The 15351-nt window shown below is 44.0% G+C and overlaps 1 protein-coding gene across 2 annotated transcripts in view; it reads left to right on the forward strand.

Moving 5' to 3' along the window:
• eri1 (exoribonuclease 1) overlaps positions 1-13890 on the forward strand; it is a 61451-nt gene extending 47561 nt beyond the window's left edge. For both annotated transcript variants that reach the window (XM_085983260.1, XM_085983240.1), the window contains 4 exons: positions 1360-1443; positions 4035-4144; positions 4800-4914; positions 12138-13890. In XM_085983260.1, the coding sequence (XP_085839386.1) occupies positions 1360-1443; positions 4035-4144; positions 4800-4914; positions 12138-12380 (552 nt within the window). In that variant the 3' untranslated portion in view covers positions 12381-13890. The remainder of the gene's footprint in view (positions 1-1359; positions 1444-4034; positions 4145-4799; positions 4915-12137) is intronic.
• Positions 13891-15351: the final 1461 nt, after the last annotated feature.

Raw genomic sequence — 15351 nt, forward strand, 5'->3', positions numbered from 1 at the left:
TGAATATATTTAATGAATTGGCCTCTACTGCCTTCTGTGGTAGAGAATTCCACAGGTTCACCACTCTCTGGGTGAAGAAATTCCTCCTCATCTCTGTCCTAAATGGCTTACCGCTTATCCTTAGACTGTGACCCCTGGTTCTGGACTCCCCGACCATCGGGAACATCCTTCCTGCATCTAGTCTGTCCAGTCCTGTCAGAATTTTATAAGTTTCAATGAGATCCCCTCTCATTCTTCTAAACTCCAACAAGTATAAACCCAATCTCTCCTCATACGTCATTCCTGCCATCCCAGGTATCAGCCTGGTGAATCTTCGCTGCACTCCTTCCATGGCAAGAACATCCTTCCTCAGATAAGGCGACCAAAACTGCACACAATACTCAAGATGTGGTCTCACCAAGGCCCTGCACAACTGCAGCAAGACATCCTTGTTCCTCTACTCAAACCCTCTCGCTACGAAGGCCAACATACCATTTGCCTTCTTAACTGCCTGCTGCACCTGCATGCTTACCTTCAGCGACTGGTGCACAAGGACACCCAGGTCTCTTTGCACTTCCCCTTCTCCCAATCTATTGCCATTCAGATAATAATCTGCCTTCCTGTTTTTGACACCAAAGTGGATAACCTCGCATTTATCCACATTATATTGCATCTGCCATGCTTCTGCCCAATCACCCAACCTGTCCAAATCATACTGGACTAAAGAGGCAAGAGTGTTACCAAACAAGCCAAGGTGACGCTTAACCTGTTTAAAGAAATTGAGATCTTACTGCATGTTCGTTTTATTTTTCCTGGCAGTTTCCAATGCATAGTACTGTATTACTTTTCTATAAGGTGTGCCTGGTTAATACCATGTTTAGTTTACTGAAAATGCAGCTGCTTTCCAGCTGGATCTGCTTAATGACAGCTTGCCAGTGAAATCTCCTTTTTTAATCAGTGTAGAAAATGGAGCCGAATCACTGTAGAGTTAACAGCAGCATTGAAAGCTGTAGCCACAGCCTTTTGGGGACGAGTTCCAGATTTCCACTACCCTTTATTTGAAAAGGTTCTTCCTGATTTCACACCTAAATGGCCCAGCTCTAATTTTAAGATGATTCCCTCTTGTTTCTCATCATTGTTCTCATTTGTTCTTTGTGGGATCTTTGCTGTGCATAAATTAGCTGCTGTGTTTGTCTACATCACAACAAAAAATAACTCGGCAGCTGTGAAATGCTTTGGGACATCCTGAGATGCAAAAGGTGCTATATAAATACAAATGTTTCTTTCTCTTAACGATCAGGCTGTGGGAGGAAAGATTTCCCAGGGCCACAGAACTGGGAAAAGTACTAACGAAAAATAACTTTCTGTGCTGTTTTCAAGGAGGATACATTCCAGGAATATGTCAAACCAGAACTGAAGCCCAAGCTTACAGAATTTTGCACCAAACTCACAGGCATCACACAGGTAATCTTATTCATTTAAGTGCAGTTTTAATTTGCTCAGGTAGGATTTGAAATTGTGATTTTTTTTAAAAAGTAGAAATCCCAAGTGTCAGATTTTCGCTTCAACATTTTCCCCCGTGTGTCGGGATCGGACGGATATTGAGTGTAGCCAATTGAGATTTGAAACTGCAGTAATTAAACAGAATGAAAACCACGGCTTTTAAATTGCCGTTGTGTAGTCTGCAACAATTCCCTTTAATTTCAATGTACAGTAGTATATTAAATTAAAACATACGCTTGCCGGAGCGCACAACCTAAGTGATAGTCTGAACAATTCCCTTTAATTTCAACGTAGTATATTAAATTAAAACATACGCTTGCCGGAGCTCACAGCCTAAGTGATAGTCTCAGCCTTATAAACTAAGATATTGAGTAGTGCATTTCTCAAAGGCTTACTACATTGTTTAGTGTTGGCAAAATTCTTCTATTGCACATTGGTAGATTAACAAAATTGGGCTATATTTTATTTTTAAAAAGCCTTAAATCTACACCTACTTCCTGTCTACTAAATCATACTTCCAGTTGTCAAGTTTCTGTCACACTTGTGTAATTTTTTCCCCCATTATATATTCCTATGGCCACAATTATAATAGAAATTGCCTATGTAAACGTGTCATGATGTCATTATACTCTTCCCACCCACTGGTGGCACTGTAGCACCTTGGGTTGATGTCTCCCTGCTTTTCAGCATAGGAATTGCTATGCTCCAAGCAACTGTCTTTCCTGCTTTTGAAATTGCTATAAGTTTTTCTATCTAACTATAATAATATATAAAATCAAAACATTGTATAAAATAACCATAGATTGTATAACTTTCAAATGGGGACTGAAATATGAGTGCATGCCCTGTTCAATTAGAGGGTAGGGTAGCATAGTGGTTATGTTACTGGACTAGTAATCCAGAGGCCTGGACTAATGATACGGAGACGTGAGTTCAAATCCCACTATAATAATGGCCCAGAAATTCGGGTCTCCATGGGTGCAGTTTTAATTTGCTCAGGTAGGATTTGAAATTGTGATTTTTTTTTAAAAGTAGAAATCCCAAGTGTCAGATTTTCGCTTCAACATTTTCCCCCGTGTGTCAGGAGATCGGACGGATATTGAGTGTAGCCAATTGAGATTTGAAACTGCAGTAATTAAACAGAATGAAAACCACGGCTTTTAAATTGCCGTTGTGTAGTCTGCAACAATTCCCTTTAATTTCAATGTACAGTAATATATTAAATTAAAACATACGCATGGGGTACTCACCCGTAAGCCCGATGGAAGTGCCGGTTTCTTGCATGATCTGCGCATGCGCGGGAAACCGGCACTTCCGTTCCTCTGAACGAAGGGGTTCAGAGGTCGAACGCGTGCGCAGGGGAGTCTGCGCGTGCACTTTGAACTTACGTTTTTTTTTTACGGATTTTCCCTGTAATAGTTTTTTTTTACAGGTTTTCCCTGTAATTTATAGTTTATTTAAAAAATGTGATGTTTTTTAAAAATGTATTTGAAGGTTTACTGCTATTTTGGGGCCGTAGTATTTATAAGCCTTGACAGGTCTTCCTGTCAAGACTTATGAATGGGCTTTTCCCTCCTCCGATTGGCTGCCCATGGCCCACGTGATCCCAGGGGACGCATCAAACTAACTGCGCCCCTGGGACACGCAAGCACTGCGCACCGGCAGCTGGGCCAGGCCCCGGATCGGAATTCCACGGGGCCCTACAGCTCAACTGCCGGCGCGTAAGGTAAGTGCAGGTCGGGGGCTTGCACTCGCGGGAAGCCCCCGACCCGAATTTCTGGGCCAATATATAAAATCAATATATTATATAAAAATAACCATAGATTGTATAACTTTCAAATGGGGACTGAAATTTAAAATTTAACTAATTAAATAAGTTAAATATATTAGGCTAATTAAATAAATCTGGAATAAAGTGCCATTAATGGTGACTATGAAACTATCGGATTGTCGTAAAAACCCATCTGGTTCACTGATGTCCTTTAGGGAAGGAAATCTGCTGTCCTTACCCGGTCTGACCTATATGTGACTCCAGACCCACAGCAATGTGGTTGACTCTTAACTGCCCTCTGAAATGGCCAAGCAAGCCACCACCAAGGTGGCTCACTACCGCCTTCTCATCCTAATTAGGGATGGGCAATAAATGCTTGCCGGTGACATCCACATCCTGTGAATGAATTTTAAAAAAAATCACCCCACACACCCTCTGACCCCAATTCACCTGAAAACTGTACTTGGCCTTGACTTCCTGTGTATAGCACTACAAAAGATTGAATACTAATATATTAAACGTCTTGCATGTAGCGTGCACTTTTGTAGGTGTCACACTTTGTTGATTTCCCCCCCCCCCCCCCTTCCAATTGTTGGAAAACAGTGTGTCCTCTGACTTAACATGAACAACACCATGGGAAATCTGTTAGCATTAACTAAACGTATAAGGGAGAGACTAAACAAATAATGGGAGCTGCGGAGACTAGAGTGACAAGATTTTGTTTAGTAGGCGAAGGTAATTCTTTCACCCCGCTTAAGTGTGCATGTTATGTTTATTCTAGGATATGGTTGATAAGGCAGGGAGTTTCCCAGATGTTCTTCAACGAGTAGTTGACTGGATGAGAGAGAAGGAACTCGGAACCAAGTGCAGATATGCAGTGCTAACTGACGGGTATGTAGTACACCCTCATAAAACATATAAAACAAACAATCGTGCTGATTTTCATCATGGAAGAAACGGAATGGATAAATGTGAGGAATGCAAGATTAAGTTAGCTTGACTAGCTTGTAATTTTGGCATGGCATAGAAATTGTGCTTTAAAGAAGAAACTTCAACTAGCAGTGCCAGCTAATGTACAATACAGTGCCGCTCAGTCGGTTACCCTGTGTACACTGTTCCTGTACTAGGTATACAAATTCACCTCCAACCGAACACCATATCGACCTTTGATATTATCAGAGCTTCACCAGAATCACATCTTTTTCAATATTGAATAAATACCCGATCATGGATTTTATTAATGCACAACTAATGGTGTACAATTTCTGTCAGCATATGTAAAGGGTAAAGACAACTCATGCCTTTGAGTATGGACCCTTCATCAGAACACTTCTGCTGGTCTGAGATCCAGAGCTGTGGCGGTGACATCTTACTTTGATATGCATCTTAAATTCATAATTGAGTTTCAGAAATCCATTTAGATATGGTTTTTAAGTTGCATGCTCTGTCTTGCATCTGTTCAGTGTGAAGCATTTGAGTTCTGCCTTTCTCTCTGTGTGGCTGTGACTAATTCAATATAGAAACTTATTTTTTCCCCCAATCTTAGCTCCTGGGACATGTGTAAGTTCCTGAATGTTCAGTGCCACCTTAGCAGCATCGAATATCCACGGTTTGCAAAGAAATGGATTAACATCCGAAAAAGTTATGGCAACTTCTACAAGGTTTGTGATTTGTTTTGCCTGGTGTTACAGTGCAGTAGAAAAATAAAGAGTCCAAATTTTCATTATATTGTACATCAGGCGTGTCCAAAATGTAACCTATGGACTACATGTGGCCCCCGAGCCCTGACGTTCCAGCCTTCGAAGCCCAGGCAGCTCAGCCCTATTTACGCTTGTATTTCCTACTCGCTGGTTTGACTTTTTTTTAATTTGTAGGCCTGGAGGTTTGGTAAGGGCTGTGCTTATTATCTCATTGGTAGATAAATCCTAAAGCAGAACCCCGAGATCTGTTGATATCAGCAACTGGATAGATCTGCAAGTTAACGGGAACAGGTATTTACACTTGATGCTCCATGGTAGTGCATACCTGTGAGACCATTGACATTGAACACTTGGGCACTCCTGCTGTATATTATTTGGGTATGCTGAAAATGGATGCTGATACTGAACTAATCCATTGTCACTAATTTAAAGCATGTTGTCAGAACTAGTTGTTGGAAGACAAAACTTTGGATGGAATGAGATTAATTTTGCGATGACCTCACTGTATATTTTACACTCTTTGAACATTCATCATTAAACGGTGAGCACTTAAAGCAAATGGGAAGGACAAATGTATTGGAAGAGAATTGCCAAGAGTCCACTTTGTGTGCTTAAACCAAGTACAATAGGAACTTTGTACTCAATATTGGGAAAGATACTGAATCTGAGCCATGCAATCATTGGCCTGAATCACAGGTGTGTTGCGCGGAGCAATGTGCTGACCGCTACTCTGTATTTATGCTGCCGGTTTTGCTGGGGACCATCAGTAAGTTTCCATATACCAGGATGCTCTGTAAACTATAATGATCCAATCTAAAGACACTAACCTAGAAATTCGGGCATGCCCAGTTTTGGGTATGCAGGACTACGCAGAGACCAATCCCTGTGTCTGAATAACGAGGCCTGAGGTGCCCCTGATATTGCACCTCGGACCTCATTTATGTGGAGCTGGTGAGAGCGACCGGGTTGGGAGGTAGTGGTGGCCATCAGGGTGAAGGGAGCGGCGACGGTGGGGTGCATTGGTGTCCATCGGGGGGGGTGGGGGGGGGTGAGTGGCAGCGATCCACGGGATGAGCACTCCTGCTCTTGCCGGCTCCACATTCAGCTAAGTATATATATTTTTTAAACTAAACTTTGTTGGTTGCGGCCTGCAGAGGTTCCTTTAAGGACAGATCTTTTTGTTCTTTACCAATATGTTGGGTGACGCACTTTTGGAGGCTCAGAGGCAGTTTGGCACCTGAAAAACAAATTTCTAGGCCATAAATCCTACTGAGAGAACAAGTATCACCAACCCGATTGGAAGACAAAGAACATGTGCATACAGGCTATCCAGCTCTGCTCTTTCTCTTTCCCTCCAAAACAACACCCGCTGCACCGTGCAGCCTCGACTGGCTGCCCATTGTAGAGAAAGTTGTCGCATTTCAAACAATTCTTCTGGTGGACTGGCTTTCCCAAGGGTTGCTTACATTTCCAGTTCTGTGCTGAAATGCCATGAATCCTGACTGGATTGATGGAATGTGGTGTGTGGATCTGGAAAAGTTTGGGCCTGTGATTCAACAGCAATGGTATCTGTGGTCTACAGTGATGGGCCTAATGATTCTGTGTGGACACAACTGGACTAACCTTGATCAGTTAGTTCATATTTGAGCTGTAATTACAAATACAACAGTGAATTATTTTCACTTCTGTAATTGGTTGATGTTCAAGTCTTTCTTACTGTTACTTTTTAATACTCTAAAATGTGAAGAAATAGTTTAATAAAATTAATTCTGCAGTACATGGAAAGGGCTGATTGTTGAGAAACTGCAGTGAAACCTAAATTACTGTGCACTGCTGATTGCTGGGCCGCTCCCCACCCTCAAAAACACAGGAGCGTCTTTAAGCATTAAGGCTCCGTATTGATCTTAAGGTTTACAGCTTTGCTGAGATCAGTACTGTTGATGGGATCACTGGCGTTAAGTGTTTACTGCTTATAATGCTCACCTGTGTAGCTGGAAGGGCCATTGTTATCCAGCTGTCTCGAGTCTGTAGGAGCAGGAGTAAACCATTCAGTCCCTCGAGCCTGTTCCGATCAGATCAGGGCTGATCTGTACCTCCACTCCATTTACCAGCCTTTGATCCATGTCCTTTGATACCCTTACCCAACAAGCTCAGTCTTGAATATTTCAATTGACCCAGCATCCACAGCCCTTTATTTTCATTCTCGGCTGTGAGCATCGCTGGCAAGGTCAGCATTTATTGACCATCCCTAGTGGCCCTGATGACCGAGTGGCTCGCCAGACCATTTCGGAAGGCAGTTAAGAGTCGACCACGTCGGTGTGGGACTGGAGTCACGTGTAGGCCAAGGGTAAGTGCGACAGATTTCCCTTCCAAAAGGATATTAGTGAACCAGTTGGATTTTTATGACAATCTGACAGCTTCATGGTCACTTTTACTGATTTTATTTTAACTGAATTCAAATTCTCACTGCCATGATGGGATTTGAGCTTGTGTTTCTGGATTATTAGGCCAGCAATCTCTATACTGTACTACTGTCCTTTTTTTTATTCGTTCATGGGATGTGGACGTCACTGGCAAGGTCAGCATTTATTGCCCATCCCCAATTGCCCTTGAGAAGGTGGCGGTGAGCCGCCGCCTTGAATTGCTGCAGTCCGTGTGGTGAAGGTCCTCCCACAGTGCTGTTAGGTAGGGAGTTCCAGGATTTTGACCCAGCGACGATGAAGGAACGGTGATATATTTCCAAGTCAGGATGGTGTGTAACTTGGAGGAGAACTTGCAGGTGATGGTGTTCCCATGCGCCTGCTGCCCTTGTCCTTCTAGGTGGTAGAGGTCGTAGGTTTGGGAGGTGCTGTCGAAGAAGCCTTGGCGAGTTGCTGCAGTGCATCTTGTAGATGGTACACACTGCAGCCACGGTGCGCTGGTGGTGGAGGGAGTGAATGTTTAAGGTGGTGGATGAGGTGCCAATCAAGTGGGCAGCTTTGTCCTGGATGGTGTCGAGCTTCTTGAGTATTGTTGGAGCTGCACTCATCCAGACAAGTGGAGAGTAATCCATCACACTCCTTACTTGTGCCTTGAAGATGGTAGAAAGGCTTTGGGGAATCAGGAGGTGAGACACTCGCCGCAGAAAACCCAGTATTTATGTGGATGGTCCAGTTAAGTTTCTGGTCAATGGTTACCCCCAGGATGTTAATGGTGGGGGATTCGGCGTTGAATGTCAAGGGGCGGTGGTTAGACTCTCGCTTGTTGGAGATAGTCATTGCCTGGCACTTAAGTGGCAAGTAACATTTGCGCCAAACATCAGCCCAACCCCAAATGTCATTCAGGTCTTGCTGCATGCGGGCATGGACTGCTTCACTATCTGAGGAGTTGTGAATAGAATTGAACACTGTGCAATCATCAGCGAATATCCCCACTTCTGACCTTATGATGGAGGGAAGGACATTGATGAAACAGCTGAAGATGGTTGGGCCTTGGACACTGCCCTGAGGAACTCCTGCAGCGATGTCCCAGGGCTGAGATGATTGACCTCCAACAACCACAACCATCTTCCTTTGTGCGAGGTATGACTCCAGCCAGTGGAGAGTTTTCCCCCTGATTCCCATTGACTTCATAAGAACAGAAGAACTTAAGATTTAGGAGCAGGAGTAGGCCATGCGGCACCTCGAGCCTGCTCTGCCATTCAATAAGATCATGGCTGATCTTCAACCTCAACTCCACTTTCCCGCCCGATCTCCATATCTCTTGATTTCCCCTAGAGTCCAAAAACCTATCTATCTCAGCCTTGAATATACTCAAGGACTGAGCAGCCACAGCCCTTTGGGTAGAGAATTCCAAAGATTCACAACCCTCTTCAGCTAAGACATTCTTCCTCATCTCAGTCCTAAATGGCTGACCCCTTAACCTGAGACTATGCCCTCTAGTTATAGACTCTTCAGCCAGGGGATACAACCTCTTAGCATCTACCCTGTTAATCCCCCTCAGAATTTTATATGTTTCAATGAGATCACCTCTTATTCTTCCAAATTCCAGAGAGTATAGGCCCAATCTGCTCAATCTCTCCTCATTGGACAACCCTCTCATCCCAGGAATCAATGAGGCAAAGTCCTTCAGAAAAAAGGCGTGCACAGAATAGGAGAAAATTCTGTTACTGAAAGTGCTGGTGTTTTAGCAGTTGGATTGTAAGGAGAGTTTAAGAGGAGTTTTCTTGACACACGACACCAAAGGCTGTTTTGATGAAAGGGCAGCAGTTTTCCTGAAAATCTCAAGCTCAATTTTATTAGGACTCCTTGATGCCATACTCGGTCAAGTGCTGCCTTGATGTCAAGGGCAGTCACACTCACCTCACTCTGGAATTCATCTCTTTTGTCCATGTTTGGACCAAAGCTGTAATGAGGTCTGGAGCCGACTGGTCCTGGCGGAAATCAAACTGAGCATCGGTGAGAAGGTTGTTGGTGAGTAAGTACTGCTTGATAGCTCTGTCAACAACACCTTCCATCACTTTGCTGATGATTGAGAGTAGACTGATGGGGGCAGTAATTGGCCGGAATGGATTTGTCCTGCATTTTGTGGATAGGACATGCCTGGGCAGTTTTCCACATTGGTAGATGCCAGTGTTAATAGCTGTACTGGAACAGCTTGGCTAGAGGCACGGCTAGTTCTGGAGCACATGTCTTCAGCACCACAGCTGGATGTTGTCGGGGTTAGCCTTTGCTATATCCAGTGCGCGCAACCGTTTCTTGATATCATGTAGAGTAAATCGAATTGGCTGAAGACTGGCTTCTGTAATGGCGGGGACCTCCGGAGGAGGCCGATATGGATCACCCACTTGGTAATTCTGGCTGAAGATGGTTGCAAATGCTTCAGCCTTGTCTGTTGCACTCGCGTGCTGGGCTCTGCCATCATTGAGGATAGGGATATTCATGGAGCCTCCTCCCATTAGTTTAATTGTCTGTCACGATTCACGACTGGATGTGGCAGGACTGCAGAGCTTTGATCTGATCCGTTGATTGTGGGATTGCCTAGCCCTGTCTATAGCATGCTGCTTCCGCTGTTTAGCATGCATGTAGTCCTGTGTTGCAGCTTCCCCAGGTTGCCACCTCATTTTTAGGTATGCCTGGTGCTGCTCCTGGCATGCTCTTCTGCACTCCTCATTGAACCAGGGTTGGTTCCCTGGCTTGATGGTAATGGTAGAGTGAGGGATATGCTGGGCCACGAGGTTACAGATTCTGCTGCTGCTGATGGCCCACAGCGCCTCATGGATGCCCAGTTTAGAGCTGCTAGATCTGTCCTGAATCTATCCCATGGTGCTAGTGCCACACAACATGATGGAGGGTGTCCTCAGTGTAAAGACGGAACTCAACTCCACAAGGACTGTGTGGTGGTCACTGCTACCAATGCTGTCATGAATAGATGCATCTGCGACCGGTAAATTGGTGAGGATGAGGTCATGTATGTTTTTCCTGCGTGTTGGTTCTCTCACTACCTGCCACAGGCCCAGTGTGGCAGCTAATCCTTCAGGGCTCGGCCAGTAGTGGTGCTACCGAGCCACTCTTGGTGATGGACATTGAAGTTCCCCACCCAGAGTGCCCCTTCAGTGCTTCTTCAACATAGTACTGATTCATCAGCTGAGGGAGGGTGGTAATCAGCAGGAGGTTTCCTTACCCATGCTTGACCTGAAGCCATGAGACTTCATGGGGTCCGGAGTCAATGTTGAGTGCCAACACCTCTGGTGGGTCTGTCATGCCGGTGGGACAGGACATACCTAGGGATGATGATGGAGGTGTCTGGGACTTTGGCTGAAAGATATAATTCTGTGAGTGTGACTATGTCAGGCTGTTGGGACAACTTCGGCACACGTCCCCAGATATTAGTTTAGAGGACTTTGCAGGGTCGACTGGGCTGGTTGTGCCATTTACCTGTTTGAAGCCGGTGCCTAGTGGTCTCTCCGGTTTTATTCTTATTATTGCTTTTTGTAGCAGTTTGTTACAACTGACATTGTTACGACATTTTAGAGGCTAACCACATTGTTGTGGGCCACATATAGCCCAGACCAGGTGAGAATGGCAGATTTCCTTCCCTAAAGGACATCAGTGAACCAGATGGGTTTTTACGACAATCCGATAGTTTCATGGTCACCATTAATGACACTAGCTATTTAATTCCAGATTTATTTAACTGAATGAATTTAAATTCTCCAGCTGATGTGATGGGATTTGAACACATGTCTCCGGATCATTAGTCCAGGCCTCTGGATTACTAGTCCAATAACATAACCACTATCCTACCGTTCCCTTCTAGTTTTGGGGATGGGAATTTCAGATTTTCACTACCCTTTGTGTTAAAATAGTGCTTCCTGATTTCACTTGTGAATGGCCTAGAGCTCTAATTTTAAGATTGTGCCCCCTTGTTCTCTATTTCCCCCACCAAAGGAAATAGTTTCTCTGTATCTACCCTGTAGAATCCCTTTATCATTTTAAAAACCTTGATTAGATCACCTTGTAGCCCTTGTATTATTCTGGTGAATCTACACTGTACCCCCTCCAAGGCCAATCGATGTTCCATGAGGTTCGGTGTGTGGGTCCAGTGGTTTTCTCACCACTTCCCTCTCTCTCTCTCTCACCCACAGCTATGTAGGAAGTAGTGAGAAAGCATGTCGTCTGATCTTGTTGGCAGGAGTGCTGCTCTGAAACAGAATAGAATTCTGTCAGTCCCATATTATTGTGGGTCACTTATTACCAGCAAGATGTTTTATTACAGATAAGCTATATAGTTGACACATTTTGAAAATGCCACAATAGTCGGGTTGTTGCTGTCGCCGCAATGTTTGTTGAAATCTAGCAACTATCCGTGGGTTTTAATCAACTTTTTGAAGCATTGCACAAGCTTCCAGCAAACAAATTACAGACTTTAACATACCTCAGTGCTGTTTGTGCATAAAGTGCTACTGTCACATTACACTGATTTGAGCTGATTGTTGCTACGCAGCTCATTTGCGGGTTACATTTTTCAAGAATTTGGTTTGATTCCAAAAAAACAATTCTATTTGACCTCAATTGCATCATTTCCCCCTACAGACGCTTGGTCAAGTTTGAACGACCCTGGTCTGGGTTTCATTTTGTACAAATTTGTTTTTGGCCGTTTAACTTGTCCTGGTTTTGACAGCCGCTGTGACTATCTGCCCGCAGGTTCCCAGGACTCAGACCAAACTCACTTCCATGCTGGAAAAGCTCGGAATGAAGTACGAAGGCCGACCTCACTCCGGGCTGGATGATTCCCGAAATATTGCTCGGATTGCTATACGGATGCTCCAGGATGGATGTGAGCTGCGAGTCAACGAGCGGTTGCATGCAGGGCAGCTGATGAACGTGCCCAATACCTCCCCGCTGGAGAGTGCTCCTCCTCCCTATTCACCGTGGCAGAAAATCTAGGCGCCAACAGAATCCTGTGGGCGAACTGGACTCCAGTGAGCCCCAGTTGGTTTGAGGGAGCACCGCATTCTGACTATTTGCTGGCAGCTGCAAAGAACTTTGTTGTTTTTTTAGAAATTGTCTCGTTCAGGAGCACCAGCAGGATTTTGTGCTGTATTTTTCAATTCTGGGTCACAAGATTGCCTGTTATCTTCCAACTTGTGCTATAATGCTTACTACAGTATACAGTGTTAAATACTGGAAGGTGGGGGAAGGTGAGAATTGGCCAAGTTCAGCTTAATCCTTTTGAACCACACATCTGTGGGGTTTTTTGGTTTAAAAAAAAACCTACAAAAGCATTGTTATAGAATAGCCCAGCTTTGTCTTTTTGCATCTCTGGAGTTGTTGAAAATAATGTGAAGCTGGGACCTTTAATCAAATGCTTATGTGATTTTTTCTAAAGAAAAACACTTTGTGTCCCTTAGTGAACAGTTTGACTCGCGCATCCTTATGCCACAAGAAGTCTCTATAACCTAAAGGAAGTCAGGTACCAGTTTTATGCAGTATTGAGTTTTATGCAGTATTGAGTTTTATTTTGAACAGGGGTATTCTTGTTCGCCTCGCATTGGGCAGATGACCCCAGCATAATTGTGGCCAATTTACCGAAATACTATATGGTCCAACCTTGTGGGATTTGGTCAATTTAATGGGACAGAAAGCTTCACTGTGGTAAGCACCTCTATCAAAGATGTGACAGCAACCTGCACATTGCATGGTCATTTTGCTTACTCCCCGCCACAAAGGAACATACTCTCTTCTCTCCCACACCTGTAATACATTTTGTTTGCTACAAATTGAATGCTTCTGGTATAAGTTATATCCTAAAACCTTTGATACAATTTTATGCCAATTGTTTGAACATGTACACCTGACTGGCACATTAATACTGGAGAGATTTAGACTAAAGATGCTTTAGATATTAGTTTAAATTTTTTATTACTCGCACACTTAATATTTATTTTTCCTTCACACATCCTTTGCCACATTTTAATATTTTACCCAACTTCTATATATCTCCACTGACTTGACTGAAAAAGCGAGCAAATTTCCTGTGACAAAGCACTTGCACAAGAGCAATGTAGGTTGACACGCCTTTCGACCTTTCCCGTCCTTCACTTATCGTGTCTGAGAGCAGAAGCTCACAGGAGAGAGTCTGCACTGTGCTGCAAATGCGAATCACTGCACTTGTGCCTGCATTAGCTGCATTAACTATAAAGGTAAATTCAGCTATTCCTCATTCTCAAAGAGAACCGTACACAAAGGGAGCAGGGCCAGAGATAAGGGGCACAACAACACTGTAGCACTGTTTCTCCAATCCACACTCTAAGCATGGCTCCCTGTTGGGAGTGCAGAATTTACCCTTTAATGTTGACTCATTTCTCCATGTGAAAGTTTGAATAGATTAGAACTTGTTACACCTGTTCAGTGCCTTTGTTTGGTTTTGTTAATTAAAGGCTCATTTTTAAAACAACACTTTTTTTTAAAAACTCACTGCATGTACTTTGGTGAACACTTTTCATATTCGGTAGTTATAAAGAACCAGATAGCTGATCTAAAATGGTGGTTCTCATCTGCCGTTAGCTCTTCTGGTGTGACTGGCTGGAGCTTAACCTTGTAACATCGTACTGTTGTCAGAATTTTTTGTCGGGACAATCCAAGCAGAACTGAGCTCCTCTCATTGCCTACTAGTGTTTCATGGAATGTCATTTTTGGACCAATGCAAACCGGCAAAATAATCCATGGTGCTTATGTATATTTTTGCACAGTTCAGAGACACTGCAGATTTGCAGCGTTATAAGAGATCAATTTGGAGGGTGCGGGGGTGGAATTTGCAGTTCTTCATGGTCCAGTAGGAACAATATCCATGAGTACTTTTCCTTTTATGGGCTTAATTTTGGTCAGCTGCTATTGTTCACTATCTCCCTTTTTTTTGGTCAGCTGGGTACCTGATACACACGAAGCTACTGAGAAACCTGCACTGGTAGAATTTGTTTGCCCAATACAGAGTGCTCACTCTCTCCCTGTGGAAACACAGTCCACCTACCCAAATCCAGAGAGCTTAGGTTGCAGGCTGGCTGAGTCCCAAGTACGCACAGGGTTCCTGCTGAAGTTTAACCATGCAGCTCACCAATGCAAAGCTCTGGTAAGCTTCCTGTTGCTTGTCCTGCTAGGAACACCTTACCTCATAGGGCGTTGACTCGGAGGGCAACCAAGAGCTGAATAGGAAGAATCTCAGCACCCTGTGATAGTCCTACCCCTCCATGTTCTACTAGTGAGCTAGGCTGGTCGCCCAGTGCTCTACTATGAACTTGCCTGGGTCATGTATCAAATTACTGAATCTACCATAGAGTGTTGGATAGGTTTTGAACTGCCCCTGCCAGAATTGTTGTCTTGGAGTCACCTCAACTCCAAAGTGACTGCCCCAAGGAGGAGATGCCCCTTGTCAAATACCAAGCCCCATCCTGACCCTATTTAAATTTTTCTCATGTCAGTACTTGTTATAACTACCTTTTCATAACCAAACCACAACAGATTGGCTAAGGATAAAATCGTCCCGCATTGACGTAGCATATTTCCCCTGAAGGATGAATTTTCAAGCATTGCCCCTCCCTTGCAAGCTGAGGTAATAAATGCCCTTTCTATTGATGTATATTATCTGACGGTCTGCCAGTGCCTGTTTATAAGTTGAGGGTAAGTTGACCACTCCCGGTACTTTGGGAATGAATAGTGGATAAACTTGTGGCCCTCCATTCAGGGCACCAGTCACCCGTATGTTCGAATGTGTGATGCTGCTATAATCTACTTTCAACAACAGACCAATCACATCTGCAACGTGGGTTTACATGGAGCCTTTAATGTAGCAAAAAGGCCCACGTTGCGTCACGCTTCAGGAGAAAAGACTGGAGTAGTAGGGGAACTGGTGAGATTCCTG

This window comes from Somniosus microcephalus, chromosome 1 (assembly GCF_052327205.1).
Source record: "Somniosus microcephalus isolate GS21.2 chromosome 1, FLI_Smic_1.0, whole genome shotgun sequence".
In the NCBI taxonomy this organism is placed as follows: domain Eukaryota; kingdom Metazoa; phylum Chordata; class Chondrichthyes; order Squaliformes; family Somniosidae; genus Somniosus; species Somniosus microcephalus.